We start from the raw sequence: 13,904 nt of genomic DNA on the forward strand, positions 1-13,904 counted from the left end.
CGTAAGGATCAAAGTAATGTCTCAAACTCTTCATAATATAAGCAATAGTTATTATGCCTAGGAAACAGTTCTTGTAGTAGCTGACATTTCCAGACTCACAGCCACAGAAGCATAAGATAGCCAGTTTAGCTTAGATGTTCTCCTTTCCAGAGTAGGAGATTTCACAATCTATTTGAAAATGGATGTCTTTGCCTCTACCTAACATGGGACTTGGTGACAATAGATACCACCTTACATTTGTATAGCAAGTTATTTTCATTGAAGACAATGTGGTGTTTTGAAAAGAAATGTATTAATTAAAAACATTTAAGTTCTTGTCTGTGCTATTAACAGTTACTAGATGTGTAATCTTTGACGAGTCTGAGCCTCCATTTTTTTAATCTGCAAAATGGCAATACTGTTGTTCTACATACCTTTTAGGACTTATAACTAGGAGGAATTTTAAGAATTATCTATTCCAAGCCTTTTATGCTATAAATGGGGAAACCAAGGCTCAGAAAGATGATTGAGGATAGTGATTGGTAAGGCTTAAAAAAATGTCATCTATACACCATCTTATTTTATTCTCACCAAACATCATGAGGTGGACAAGAGTAATATGTTATCTCTATTTTGTAGAAGTCACTGAGAGTTGGGTTACCAAAGTCATTGGACTCATTAGTGGCTAAAACTGGGACTGATGATAGCAATTGACCTTTATGTAGCACTTCAGGTTTAGAAACTGTTAATGAACATTAGCTCATTTGAATCTCAGTTTTAGTTTATGTGGGAAAAAAAAGGATCAAAAAAGAGACAGGACTTTGTTTGGGTTGGGAGGCATGAGGATAACAGATGACAGTGAGACACATTGCTGCCCCATTCTTATTTTGCTTGTTTTCTCAGTCAAGGAGGATAACCTTTGCAGGAGAAAAGGCAGAACAAAAATGGATGACAGAGAGTTGATGCACAAGATAAATATGGAGATAGTAAGATAACTCCCAGTTGGCCTTGATGAATTCCTTGCTGAAATCCAGATGAATTACACCTTTGGGAGACTTAAAGAACTGGCAGACATGATTGCTAAGCCACTGTCTGTAATATGTGAAAGGTCATGGACCATGGGAGATACACCACAAGGTTGGAGAAGGGGAAATGTCCTCATTTTCAAAAAAGGAACGAGAACAGACTGCAAACTGTAGGCCAGGGAGCTTGACTTTGATTCCTGGGGAAATTCTAGAATGAATCATTCAGTCATGATCATTCCAGATATCTATAAAGAAAAAGTCATTTTAGAGACCTAGCTAGCATGGCTTTATCCAGAACAGGTCATGCTAGACTAATCTCATTTCCTTTTTTGACAAGATTATAAAACTAGTAAATAAGGATATGCTATGCATGTCTGAGCTTGATTTTATTAATGCTTTTGATATCTCATCCTGTTCTTGTGGAGAGGACAGATGTGTATGGCTAGGCCCGGGTTAGTATGAATAATGAATCCCCTGAAGTGTTTGGATATATTCTAATTTGCATTATCTGAAATTATGATTATGTAAAATGTGGTGATTGGTTCTAGCCCAATGGAAATATGCGGTGTGAATGTGAATAATGTCACCACTTGAGGGGGGTCATTATTCCCACTAAACACAGCATGTAGCAGTAGTAGATGAGAATGCTACTTGATCAGTTCAGAGCTGGTTGGATGGCCAGCCTTACAACAGTTGGTTATGGTTGATTGTCATTGTGGCAGGAAGTCTCCAGCGAAGTACCACAGTGAATGACCCAGTGCACTTTTACATTTTCATTAATGACCAGGATACAGCCAGAGGTAGCTTATCCAATTTGCTGATGATACAAAAGCTAAAGCTATCTGACACTGACTGGCAGAGTTAGGATCCAGCAAGATCAAGTATCTGCACTGTCTGTCACCCATACACTGAGGTCCCAGAAACAGGGGACCGTCCGGCTGCTTAAGGAGGAATGAACTTGTTCAGGACAAAAAAAATCAGGTTCAAGCTTCTTACCTTTATGTGAGCTACAGTCTAGTAAGATAATAATAGCTCATTCATCTGGCACATAATGAAGTATATTTCTTCCTTTTAGCTGCTAACATTCTTTGACTTGGCCTGCCCACAAATGTCCCATTCAGGTAGCTGTCAGGAGTCCAGTTGCCTTCTCCAAGTTCTGGGACCCCTCTTGCTGAATAACTCTACATGAGTCTGATCGTCTCCTGTGTGTTATTATTTCTTCCCTACCTGCTCAGAATGTCCACCAGCAGACGTGCCACACACACCCTCCTTCTTCCCTGGTGATGTAGACCATTAGAAAGGAGTTGAGTTCTGAAATAATACTTAGAACATCAAGAACTTCTTGTTTCAGGATTTGGTGACATTTGAGGATGTGTCAGTGGACTTCAAGAAAGAGTGGAAGAGTTCAGCACCTTCCCAGAGAGCCTTCTTTAGAGATTTGATGCTGGAGAATTATCGGGATGTAGTGTCACTGGGTAATAATTCTACTGGCCTACTTTACAATCTTTATTTGGGGACTTTCTGTGGCTAAGTAAAGAGTTTCTGTTACTGCTTTTAAGGATTAATAGGAACCAGAAAGTTCTAAACCTCTCTTTTCAAGGCTTTCCATGTCACAGAGAAGTAATATCCCAGGAAATTATTTCTTAAAGCTTTCTGTATGTAAAAGTTTATTGATCCATTGGAGGCTTTACTTTATAGATAGATGGTCTAACATTCTCTACCATTCTCCCTTTCTAAAGACCTCATCAGGGGCTCCTTTCTTAGCTTTCCTAAACTGAGTGTTTGCCCCTAGAATCTCCAAATAGTTTATTATTGATTTTTCCTACCTAACTAGGAAGGAGAGAATAAAAAAAGCTAATTTTGAATCTGGTTCTAAATCACTGGATTCTGTGTCAGTTTCTTGGTTCCCAAATCCTCTGCCTGGGGGTTGGACATCTCTCTCTTGCTTTCTCTAGGCATTTAATTGTCTTCCCTATATGTTATTTCCAGACATAGGGCTTAAATGGATATCTGTGACTCCAATTATTATTCAGTCAGTCACATTTTCTTCTCCCTTAAGCAGGATTTCAGTTTTCAAAACCTACAGGGATCTCCCAAAGAGAGGAAGAACCATGGGGCCTAAATCGTCAGGGACCTCTGGACTTGGAAAATGGGAAAAGCACCTGTACAGGTAAGTGAAGGAGGACTCTTCTATTGAATTTTTTAATTTTTCTGGATCAGATAGGATTTCATTAGTATAAAGTACTACCACTTAGAAAACTCCATTAATACAAATTAACACCTTCTTTGCTCAAAGTCTTAGAGAGTTGCCTGTGACACTGGAAGATTGTGGCTTGTCCCTGTCCATACAGTCAGTGTCAAAAGTGGGACTTGAAGCTATATTTTATTCTTTTTTATACTAATTTTTTTGGTGAGATAATTGGGGTTAAGTGACTTGCCCAGGGTCACACAACTAGTAAGTGTTAAGTGCCTGAGGCCGGATTTGAACTCAGGTCCTCCTGACTCCAGGGCCAGTGCTCTATCAACTGTGCCACCTAGCTGACCCTGAAGCTATATTTTATTGACTCAAAAACCAGCTGTATACATCCACAATGCCTTGCTGCCTCTCATAAACCTAACCAGCAACAAATAAAATATATAAAATAGGTATAAAACTGTTTATGTGACCCTTTGCATTTAACAAAGTTGAGCTGAATTCATTAGCAGTCAAAAAATGTGTCTGGTGTTCATCTCAAATTCAGATATTTTTGGTACTCTTTTTGTGTACATGTGTACATGAGACACACATAAACATAATGAGACTAGTAGATAGAGCTGACTTTGGAGTTAGCAAAGGCAGACCTGGCTCAGGCTGTGTCCATGGTTGGGATTGAGTATAAGGCCATATGAGAAGCAGCATGCCATCAGAGATGGAGAGCCTGCCTCAAAGTCAGGAGGACCTGGGTTTATGGACACAAGCTGACTGTGTGGCCACTCAGTGCCCTCCACACACCCTCCCCCCTCCCCCCAACTCCCTCATGCTATGGAACCTTCAGGATAGTTTGCTGATCTGTACTGGTAGAGATAATTTCTTCACCAAGGAGTTTCCTACCTCGATGAAATCACAGGTATAGGTATAAACATATAATATATGCCAATATATCAATATATCTCTAGAGAGATCTTGAGAGATGTATGTGAATTCAGAACTAGTTCTGATGATTTTGCTTTTTTGCTTTGCATCTCTTATTTGTTTTGTGTTGTTTTTTTTTTTTTGTGGGGCATTAAGGGTTAAGTGACTTGCCCAGGGTCACACAACTAGTAAGTGTCAAATGTCTGAGTTTGGATTTGAACTCAGGTCCTCCTGAATCCATGGCTTTATCCACTGCACCACCTAGTTGCCCCCAGCCCCCGATTTGCATCTCTTAATATAGATCTTTCTATGTTTCTTTTTCTGATTCATATGTATCATTCTTTAGGATACTTTAATACTCCATTACATTAATACACCATAACTTTGTCAGCCATTATCCATTTAGTACATTTAAGTTGTTTCCAAGTTTTAACTAATACAAACAGAGGTAATTCGTTTTTTACAGATAGGTCCTTTCTATGATATCGATTAGGATAAAGTTCAGTTTTTAAGTCATTGGATCAAAAGACAAGATTAACCTAGATTTAATGTTGAAAGGGACCTTGGAGACCATCTAGTCCAGCTGAAGCTCAGAGAAGTTAGTGATTGGCCCACAGTCACCTAAATAAGAAATAGGGACAGAAGGCAGCAGCATCTGGTGTCCTTGGATTTGGAGTCAGGAGAGACAAGTGTTTGTGGTGTAAAAAAATATTTATATCTAATCTGAAAAATTATATAACTCTGCATTTCCCCACACTTGCTCCTCCCAAATTGATAAGCAAAAGATTAAGAAGCTTCTTCCAATTTAACAGCAGAGGGTTTATTTATGAGATACAATTTTAAAATAAGAAAACAGGAAAATAAAATGTACAACCTGACTGCTCACTGGCACAGCTCTCTCCTGCCACCACTTGTGCTTACTCTTTGCCACGCCCACAACTTTCTTAGCATCTTCCTGCGTCTCCATACCAACCAACCTTCTTCTAGCGTTCCCCCTTTCCATCTAACTTTCCTCTCTGCACTGTAGTGATGAACCCCAAAAAGCCCCTTACTCTGTACCGCTCCTTCCTCTGTCTGTCTGCCCCCCCCCCCCCCCCCCCCCCCCGCCTCAGCGTCTCTTCTCTCACCGACCTTCCTCTCCTTGCGTTCTCTTATTTCTCCGGCATCCTCCCTCCCAGGCTATATATCCTCAAACCTCGGGCTCCCTGCACTCCCGCACACACCAAGCTAATTCGCTGGATAGCGCTGCAGCCGGGGGGCTCGAGTCTGCCATGCATACTACACCCAGGGCTCAAGGGGACGTGCCCCCTGCTGCGTGCCCAGGATCGACATCCACCTGGCTGGTGTTTCCTAAGGCCTGCAGGGCTTCTCAGCTCAGCTGAAGCAGAGGGGGAGGGGCAGCAGCCCCTCTTACACAGAGAAAAAACCTGAAGGCCTAAGGCTTTTTAATCTCAGCCCAAAGGCAGGGTCCCCAAATCGCAATAAACTCCCACAGGGGCCTATCTCCACAGCCAGCCTTGGCCTGGGCACCTCACCTCTGAGCCTTAAGTTTTCTCATAAATAATAATAGGGACATAGTATCTGAGAGGCCCCTCTCACTAGGGGTATTTGAGGATCATTTGAATTCATATATGTAAAACATATATGAGTGCTGCCTGCCTGCCAGCTGGGAGAGTACTGGTTCTCGGATGAGTATATGGCCAAGCTGCTCTCTGTGGTGTTTGCCCTCATCTGTGGTTCCACCCACCACACAGTCAGAGGCTGGAAGCTGGGCAGGGAGCACTGGATTTGAGTTAGAGGCCCTGGGTTCAGGACTCAGCTCTGCAGCCTCTTGGGCCACTCACCTCACTTCTCTGAGTGCAAGGTGCTTTCTATATAAAAGGAAGGGGCTCCCATAGCTGACCCATGAGGTCCCTTCTGATTCCTCAGTCTGTGATCCTTTGCATTACTGGTGCCTCTTCCGCTATCGCTGTACCACATGGAACTTGATTTTTTTCTATTTGTTTACTCTGATGACTAGTCTTCATTTGTTAAAATGTTGAAAAGACATTACTGAGAAATGTCATAGTCAGTAGAATCCTAGGATCTGATGACTGCAAGACAGTTTGGTGTAGTGGGAGGAGTAGTTGACTTTGAGTTAAAGGCCCTGGGTTGGATTTCAGCCATGTTTCTTAGGCAAGCTATTCTCCCTGGGTTCCAGGCTTCTCATCCATAAAATGAAGGTATAGGTTTATGTGATTTCTGACGTCTCTTCTGACTCTAAATCCTACATCCCTTTTCTGATTTCCCAAATTGCCTCTATTTGAACACCCCTAAAGCAGCTCATTCTATACAGCTCTCATTATTAGAATTTGTTTCTAATGAGTGGAAAACTGCATCCTTATAACTTCTCTTTACTGGTTTTTAGTTCCCCTCTTTGGAGTCAAGTAGTTCTTCTAGTAGTTGAAGACATGTATCATGCTCCTTCCAAGTCTTATCTCTTCCAAGCTAAACCTTGAACCTTCAGTTGTGCTTAATTATGAAATGTACTGAAACGTCCCCCTTCCCCCTCCACCAAACTGTTCTTCCTTTGGAAAACTCTATAGAGTAAAAACCTGCCTTGGCACAAAGGAAAAGAGTTAAGTAAAACTAACCAGGGGAGTGCCTGTGTCTGATAGTTGATGCAGTATTTCACATCTCTGGTCCATTAGCTCTCTACTGAGAGGAGGGAGCTGTTTGTCATCCATCATCTTTCCTGTGCAACCAACATTGGTAATTGACTTTAATCTGAGTTCAGCTGCCTTTTAATGTTGTTTTTGCTAACTTTATTGTAACCATCATGTATTGTATATCATTCTCCTGGTTCTGCTTTCTTCATTGTAAGTTCCTTAGCGGTCTTCCCACATTTTAAAAAGTTCTTTGTATTTGCCCTCCCCCCCACAGTACAACAATATGACATAACATGCATATTGTTGAGACATTCTCAAATGGATGGACATTCACTCCTTCTACCCCTAAATTTTTTGCTTTCATAAAAAATGCTACCACAGTAATATGAATGTATGGGATCTTTCTTTTCGTCTTTGGTCTCTTTGGGGGTGTGTACAGGTTAGTGGAAATGGTGAATCAGAGGGTTATGACTGGTTTTGTGACTTTTATCATGTTATTCCAAATTGTTTTACAGAATAGTTGGAGCATTTTGTTATATATGGGCCTTTTTTAATCCTTTTTGCTATTTGATGTGTAGAGGGGGAAGCCTTAGAATCGTTTGCATTTGCATTTCTCTGATAAGTGATTTATAGCATTTAAAAAATACAGTTGTTGATAGTCTGTGGTTTTCCTTTGAAAATGATATGTTCGGGGCAGCTAGATGGCACAGTGGATAGAGCACCAGCCCTGGAGTCAGGAGGACCTGAGTTCAAATCTGGCCTCAGACACTTGACACTTACTAGCTGTGTGACCCTGGGCAAGTCACTTAATCCCAATTGCTTCACTAAAAAAAAAAGAAAGAAAATGATATGTTCATATCCCTTAACCACTTATTTTTGGGGCAGTGATTCTTAGTCATATATTTGCATCAATTCCTAATATATCTCAGATATCAGACTTTTATTAGATCTCAGGATCATAGATCTATAGCAGAAGGGACTTTAAAAGGCAATAAGACCCCTTTATTTTGCAGATGAGGAAACCGAGAGATTAAGTGATTTGCCCAAGGACATTCAGAGAGGCATAGAGCCAGAATTCAAATTCATGTCCTCCGATTCCACATCTAGCAATTTCCATGCTTCTTGTAATACACAGCAGAGCAGAGGTTTGAACCCGGGGTCTCTTGACTCATAGCACATCAGCAACAGGGTCCCTCCCTTGCCCGTGGGATCTGACAGCACTCTTCAGTCAGCAGATGACATTTCTTTATTCTTTTTGCTATCAGATAGAACTAGGCACTGAACCCAGGGCTGAGCATATAGTACGCCCTAAATCAATTCACCCAAACACTTACTGAGCAACTCAGTGGCACATTGGATAGACCTCAGGGCTTGGAGTCAGGATGACCTAGATTCAGTCTAGCCTTAGACACTTGCTAGCTGCAAGTCTTTAAATCTGTTTGGCTCAGTTTCCTCAACTGTAGAAATGGGGATAAAAATAGCAGCCACCTCCAAGGTGAGAAATCAATGTGAAAGTCAATTTAGATAATATTTGTAAAGTGCTTAGTAGTGTTTGGCACATAGTAGGCACTATATCATTGCTAGCTATTATTATTATTGTTGTTATTATCATCATCATCATTATGTGAGGAAGGTATTTGATGGAAGTATCCCCTCCTTCCCCCCACTGACCATCTTTTCTTATTATTGCAGTTATATTGATTATGTTTGTGGACAAAGTTTTTGATCCTACTGCTTTTCTCTTTCATCATGCTGTCTCTGTCTAATCCCTGTAGTTTCCTCTGTCCCACCATTATTTGTTTTTTTACAAGGCAATTGGGGTTAAGTGACTTGTCAAGGGTCACACAGCTAGTAAGTGTTAAGTGTCTGAGGCCAAATTTGAACTCAGGTCCTCCTGAATCCAGGGCCAGTGCTCTATCCACTGCGCCACCCAGCTGCCCCTGTCCTACCATTATTGACTGACTACCCTTGTCGATGGGATTTCTATCTATTTGTGAACAAATTCCAGCCCTATTTTTCATTGTTTCTGCTGAGTCATCTTGTTCTCTGTCCATACCATCAATATAAATCCTTTTTTCAAACATATGGAATTCATGAGTTCTTAGAATACCTTAATATTATGTGATATAATTCTATTCCTATTCCCAGACTGGAAACGGTGACAGTTGCATTTTCTATTTTTTCAGAAGGTGATAATGTTACTGAGAATGAGGAATCTACTTCAAAGCAAGAAAGGTTTGGTGAGTCAGAATCACATAATAGTTCATCAGAAGGTATACAGAAGGATCTTTTTCAGGCATCTGAAGCTGGAGAAGTCTGTGAAAAAGAAAGCATGTCAGAGCAGCAACAAGGAACACTCACAGAGGAAGAAATGAAGAGAATTGATAGTGATTTTATGGAAGCGATAGTCCAGAATAAGAAAATCCCTATTGAAGAGAGAGATGAGAAATGTAAAGAATTTTGGAAAAGTTTTAGTCTTGTTTCAAACACTGTTACACATGAGAAAATTCCTAGAGGACAGAAATCCTATCAGTGTAATGAATGTGGCAAATACTTCAATCGGAGCTCACATCTTATTGGACACCAGAGGATTCACACTGGAGAGAAACCTTATGAATGTAATGAATGCGGGAAAAGCTTCCGACAGACTTCTCAGCTGATTGTACATTTGAGAATCCACACAGGTGAGAAACCCTACGAATGTAATGAGTGTGGAAAAGCTTACCGTCATAGCTCACATCTTATCCATCACCAGAGACTCCACAATGGTGAAAAACCTTATAAATGTAATGAATGTGTGAAAGCCTTTACTCAGAGCTCTCAACTTATTGATCATCAAAGAATCCATACTGGTGAGAAACCCTATGAGTGTAACATGTGTGGTGAAGCCTTTAGTCGGAGTAAAAGCCTTATTCGACATCAGATACTTCACACTGGGGAGAAACCTTATAAGTGTAATGAATGTGCGAAAGCCTTCTGTTCTAATAGGAACCTTATTGATCATCAGAGAACTCACACTGGTGAGAAACCTTATCAATGTAATGAGTGTGGCAAGGCCTTTAGCAGGAGCAAATGCCTTATTAGACATCAGAGCCTCCATACTGGGGAAAAACCTTACAAATGTAGTGAGTGTGGGAAGACCTTCAGTCAAGGTTCTCAACTTATTGACCATGAGAGAATTCACACTGGAGAGAAACCTTTTGCATGTAGTGAGTGTGGCAAGGCATTTAGCCTGAGCAAGAGCCTTATTCGACATCAGCGACTCCATACTGGAGAGAGACCTTACAAATGCAATGATTGTGGAAAATCCTTCAATCAGAATTCACACCTTATTATACATCAGAGAATTCATACTGGGGAGAAACCTTATGAATGTAACGAATGTGGGAAGGTCTTCAGTTATAGCTCAAGTCTTTTGGTACATAAGAGAACCCACACTGGGGAGAAGCCTTATGAATGTCATGAATGCGGAAAAGCTTTTAGTGACAGCTCACAGCTCATTGTACATCAGAGAATCCATACTGGGGAGAAACCTTATGAATGTAAGGAATGTGGGAAAGCCTTCAGTCAGCGTTCAACTTTTAACCATCATCAGAGAATTCACTCTGGAGAGAAACACTCATCTTTGGTCCACTCAGTCTTTTAGATTGTGGTGCTCATAATGGAGAATAATGGAAGATTTCAGTTTTATAAGAAAAAACCTCACCCTTGTTTTCAGATGAAAAATCTAATCCTAACTGATCCAATATCTCAAAAATGTTTGCTTTTGTTTCACTGCTAGATCAGTTGTGAGAATGTGGATGGCTTGGTCACACTAGTTGAAAATGGACAACACATTAACTTTATCACTCCTGGGTTGCTTTGTAAATATCTCAAATACATCCTTTTTTTTCCTGTTTTATCCCCCCAAAGCACAGTTTAAGCTCTGCAAGGCAAATGTCCCTTTATTCAGACAGCTTTCCTTTAGTGCCTTCATGAACCACTTTTGTGATTTACATTGCCATGTCTCTTAGCTACATGTCTGTTTCTATTTCTCCACTATTCTAGGCCAAACATTTAGTATATTTAATTAAACTCTATTAGAATGGGTGATCCCTGAAGGTAGGCCTATCTTTTGTATCAGATAGGGAGCTACCCTAGAGTTGGGGTGGTATCTCCTTTCTTTCCTTCCCTGAAATACTTACCCTTTTCATCTTTCCATTCCCTGTTCTTCAGGTTTTTTAAAATGGAGCCCAAAACCTATATTCTGCTAGAAATATTCTCCATTTCCTTTCTCACACTAGCAGGTCTTCAGTGTTTTTAAGTCTGTGTTTTATTTTTGTGTCACTACATCAAAGATTTGTGATTTTGTCTGATGCCCACAGATTGCAACTTACCTGAAACTTAATAGACATCTTAGAGAATTTTGTCATGCTCAGAGATTAAGTGACTTGCCCAAGAATGCAGTGTCAAGAGACAGGATTTGAATCAGGTTTCCTGACCCTAAGTCCAGCACTGTCCACTATACCATGCTTGTCATGTGACCCAACAAATGTTGATAATTTGCCTTGTAATCATTTATATTTTTACCCCAGATGGTATATAGGAAAAGTTCTTTGATGGCAGGAACTACCCCTTTCCTATCTTACTTAGACAACAATTGACAATAAGGGTCCTCAATAAATATTAATATATGATAGAGCTAATAGTATGATTATCCAATGGTGGACTCCACATATCTGTTAGACTGGGAGTTTTCTAAGAGTGAATGATGTTTCCTCCTTTCTCCCAGGATGTGTTTATGTGTAGGGTGGTCATGGGGGATAGACTGGCCTTTATGCTAAAGAACCTTACTTTATTTTTTATTGTTATTATTATTATTTTTAATTTACTTACCTTATTTTTTATAGAGCACTTTGTCTGGATGTCCTGTGTCATTGTTCACCTTTATAACCTCAGGTACTTAATAAGGATAGTTTAATTGACTAGATAAAACATGGGCCCTACTTTGATGAAGCTTAGAGATTTGTAGAGGGATAAGAGACATACACAAAACTATAATAACTGATACTCCAAGAATAGTACTCTAGAGAAGTGGACAAAATTGTTTTAGCCAGAGGTGTCAAACTGGCCAGCAGACCTGAGAAACTCCCAAGTGCCTCAGAATCAAATTAAAATATACTTGGAAAAGGTTTAACAAGATAAATAAAAATACAACATAATGGTAATAAGTGGCTTTCTAAGTCAATATGTGGCCTACAGACAGGGATCCAGTTCTACCCAGGTTTGACACCACTGTTTTAGACAGTTGTAAAGTCAATTAAATTTACTTCACACGTAATTATGTTTAAAGATCTTTGACTTATGATAACTAATTTTTTCATATATTTTGTCTCCTGTTTTTGTCAATGACTCCTGTTATAAGCGAAGTGGATGCTGCTCCTTGTTTTACTTTCTTCCCTTTTCATTATTCCATATTTCTTCACATAGATTTATAGTCCTCAGGGAAATAGTATTTTTCTGCTGTTTCCATGGCAATATTTCTGCTCTTGTGCTCTGGGCATGTCTGTCAACCTGGTTGGATATAAATAACATATTTATGGAGACCAAGTTAAAGCACAGACAGAACCCTTTGTCTTCATCATTTCAGTGCAGTTTTTCCCACTCTGCTTAAGACGAACAGTTATTTTGCATATTGAGACTGTTTTTATATTGCTAATGTGGGAATTTGTTTTGCTTGACTATACCTTGTTTGTAATGGGATTTATTTTTCTTGCTTTCTGGGTGTAGGGAGAGGGGGAAGGTTATAGTTTCATAATATATAGTTTCATATATATAGTTTCATATATATAGTTTCATAACCACTGTTGAGGTTCTAACTTCTGTCACAGTGTGATGGCTGAGAGTACTGATGGACATATATAAAATGGGTCTAGCTGGACTCCATAGAACATAATAAGAGTGAGGCCTTCACTGCATGATGATATTCCTTGATTGGCAGTCATACCACTTTTGATCCATGGCATTTGTTGCCAAAACAGGACCTTCTTTGGTTTAAGATTTATTTCATTTTGCCTTAAAAAGCAAAACAAAGCAGTGAGTAAATATTGTAAAGTGTTCAATTTTGGATCAGAATTGATGCCAGGAAAAACTTCCTAACAAAGTTATCCTGAAGTGTAATTAGGAGGAGGTTCTCCCCTTTTGGAGACAATCAAATGGAGGCCAGAAACCCATTTGTTGAGTATGTTATAGTAGTTTTCCATTTGCAGTTAAACCAGAAGTCTGTTTTTGGCTGACCTTCCTCCCTTTATCCCCATGAGGCCTTATCTAAATTACATTAGTATGGTTAGGGACTCATTTTCCAAACCTAAAGTCAGGTCCAGCAGACCTCTATGCCATGAATGTGGAGTCAAGCATCATCATATGTAGAGACCAGGACACCCACATTTTTGTGAGAAATTTGTTGTCCAGTCTGTGACTGCATACTTTGTGACTCTATCTCATTGTCTGACTTGAATCAGAACTCAGAAAAACTAGTATCATTGCTTGTTAGGTCTTTTTGCTTCTTTTTCTTTTTCTTTTTTTTTTTTTTTGCTCAGGGCAATGGGGGTTAAGTGACTTGCCCAGGGTCACACAGCTAGTAAGTGTTAAGTGTCTGAGGCCGGACTTGAACTCAGGTACTCCTGAATCCAGGGCCAGTGCTTTATCCGCTGCACCACCTAGCCGCCCCTGTTTGCTTCTTTAAGCTATTTTATTTGTAGAGTGATACAGACTCACTTTGACATGGGTACAGAATGCCCCCCCCAGCCCCCACCTCCACCCCCAGTCCTTCTGCAGCAGCTATAAATGCCCCCCAAAGGAAGCAGAAGGTCATCAAACAGATTCTTTGGTATTGCTGCACTTTCACCCATTACTCCTGATTCTGCCTTTCTGGAGGACATTCTCTACTAATTACTTGAAGACCGCTAGTGTCAAAGGCCTACAGATTTTGAGCTCAGCCTCCCTCCCCTGCCCTTTTATTTTTTTTATTTTTTTGGTGAGGCAATTGGGGTTAAGTGACTTGCCTAGGGTCACACAGCTAGTAAGTGTTAAGTGTCTGAGGCCGGATTTGAACTCAGGTCCTCCTGACTCCAGACCCAGTGCTCTATCCACTGCGCCACC

At 40.2% G+C, this 13,904-nt stretch overlaps 1 protein-coding gene across 3 annotated transcripts in view; it reads left to right on the forward strand.

The window, feature by feature from the left end:
• The window catches only part of LOC122734982 (zinc finger protein with KRAB and SCAN domains 7-like), a 21,860-nt gene extending 9,318 nt beyond the window's left edge, over window positions 1-12,542 (forward strand). The window contains exons 3-5 of one of the 3 annotated variants that reach the window (XM_043976204.1): window positions 2,356-2,479; window positions 3,064-3,174; window positions 8,951-12,542. In XM_043976204.1, the coding sequence (XP_043832139.1) occupies window positions 2,356-2,479; window positions 3,064-3,174; window positions 8,951-10,410 (1,695 nt within the window). In that variant the 3' untranslated portion in view covers window positions 10,411-12,542. The remainder of the gene's footprint in view (window positions 1-2,355; window positions 2,480-3,063; window positions 3,175-8,950) is intronic. The other 2 variants (XM_043976206.1, XM_043976205.1) reach the window with 2 other exon arrangements.
• Window positions 12,543-13,904: the final 1,362 nt, after the last annotated feature.

Source organism: Dromiciops gliroides, chromosome 1 (assembly GCF_019393635.1).
Source record: "Dromiciops gliroides isolate mDroGli1 chromosome 1, mDroGli1.pri, whole genome shotgun sequence".
Lineage (NCBI taxonomy): Eukaryota > Metazoa > Chordata > Mammalia > Microbiotheria > Microbiotheriidae > Dromiciops > Dromiciops gliroides.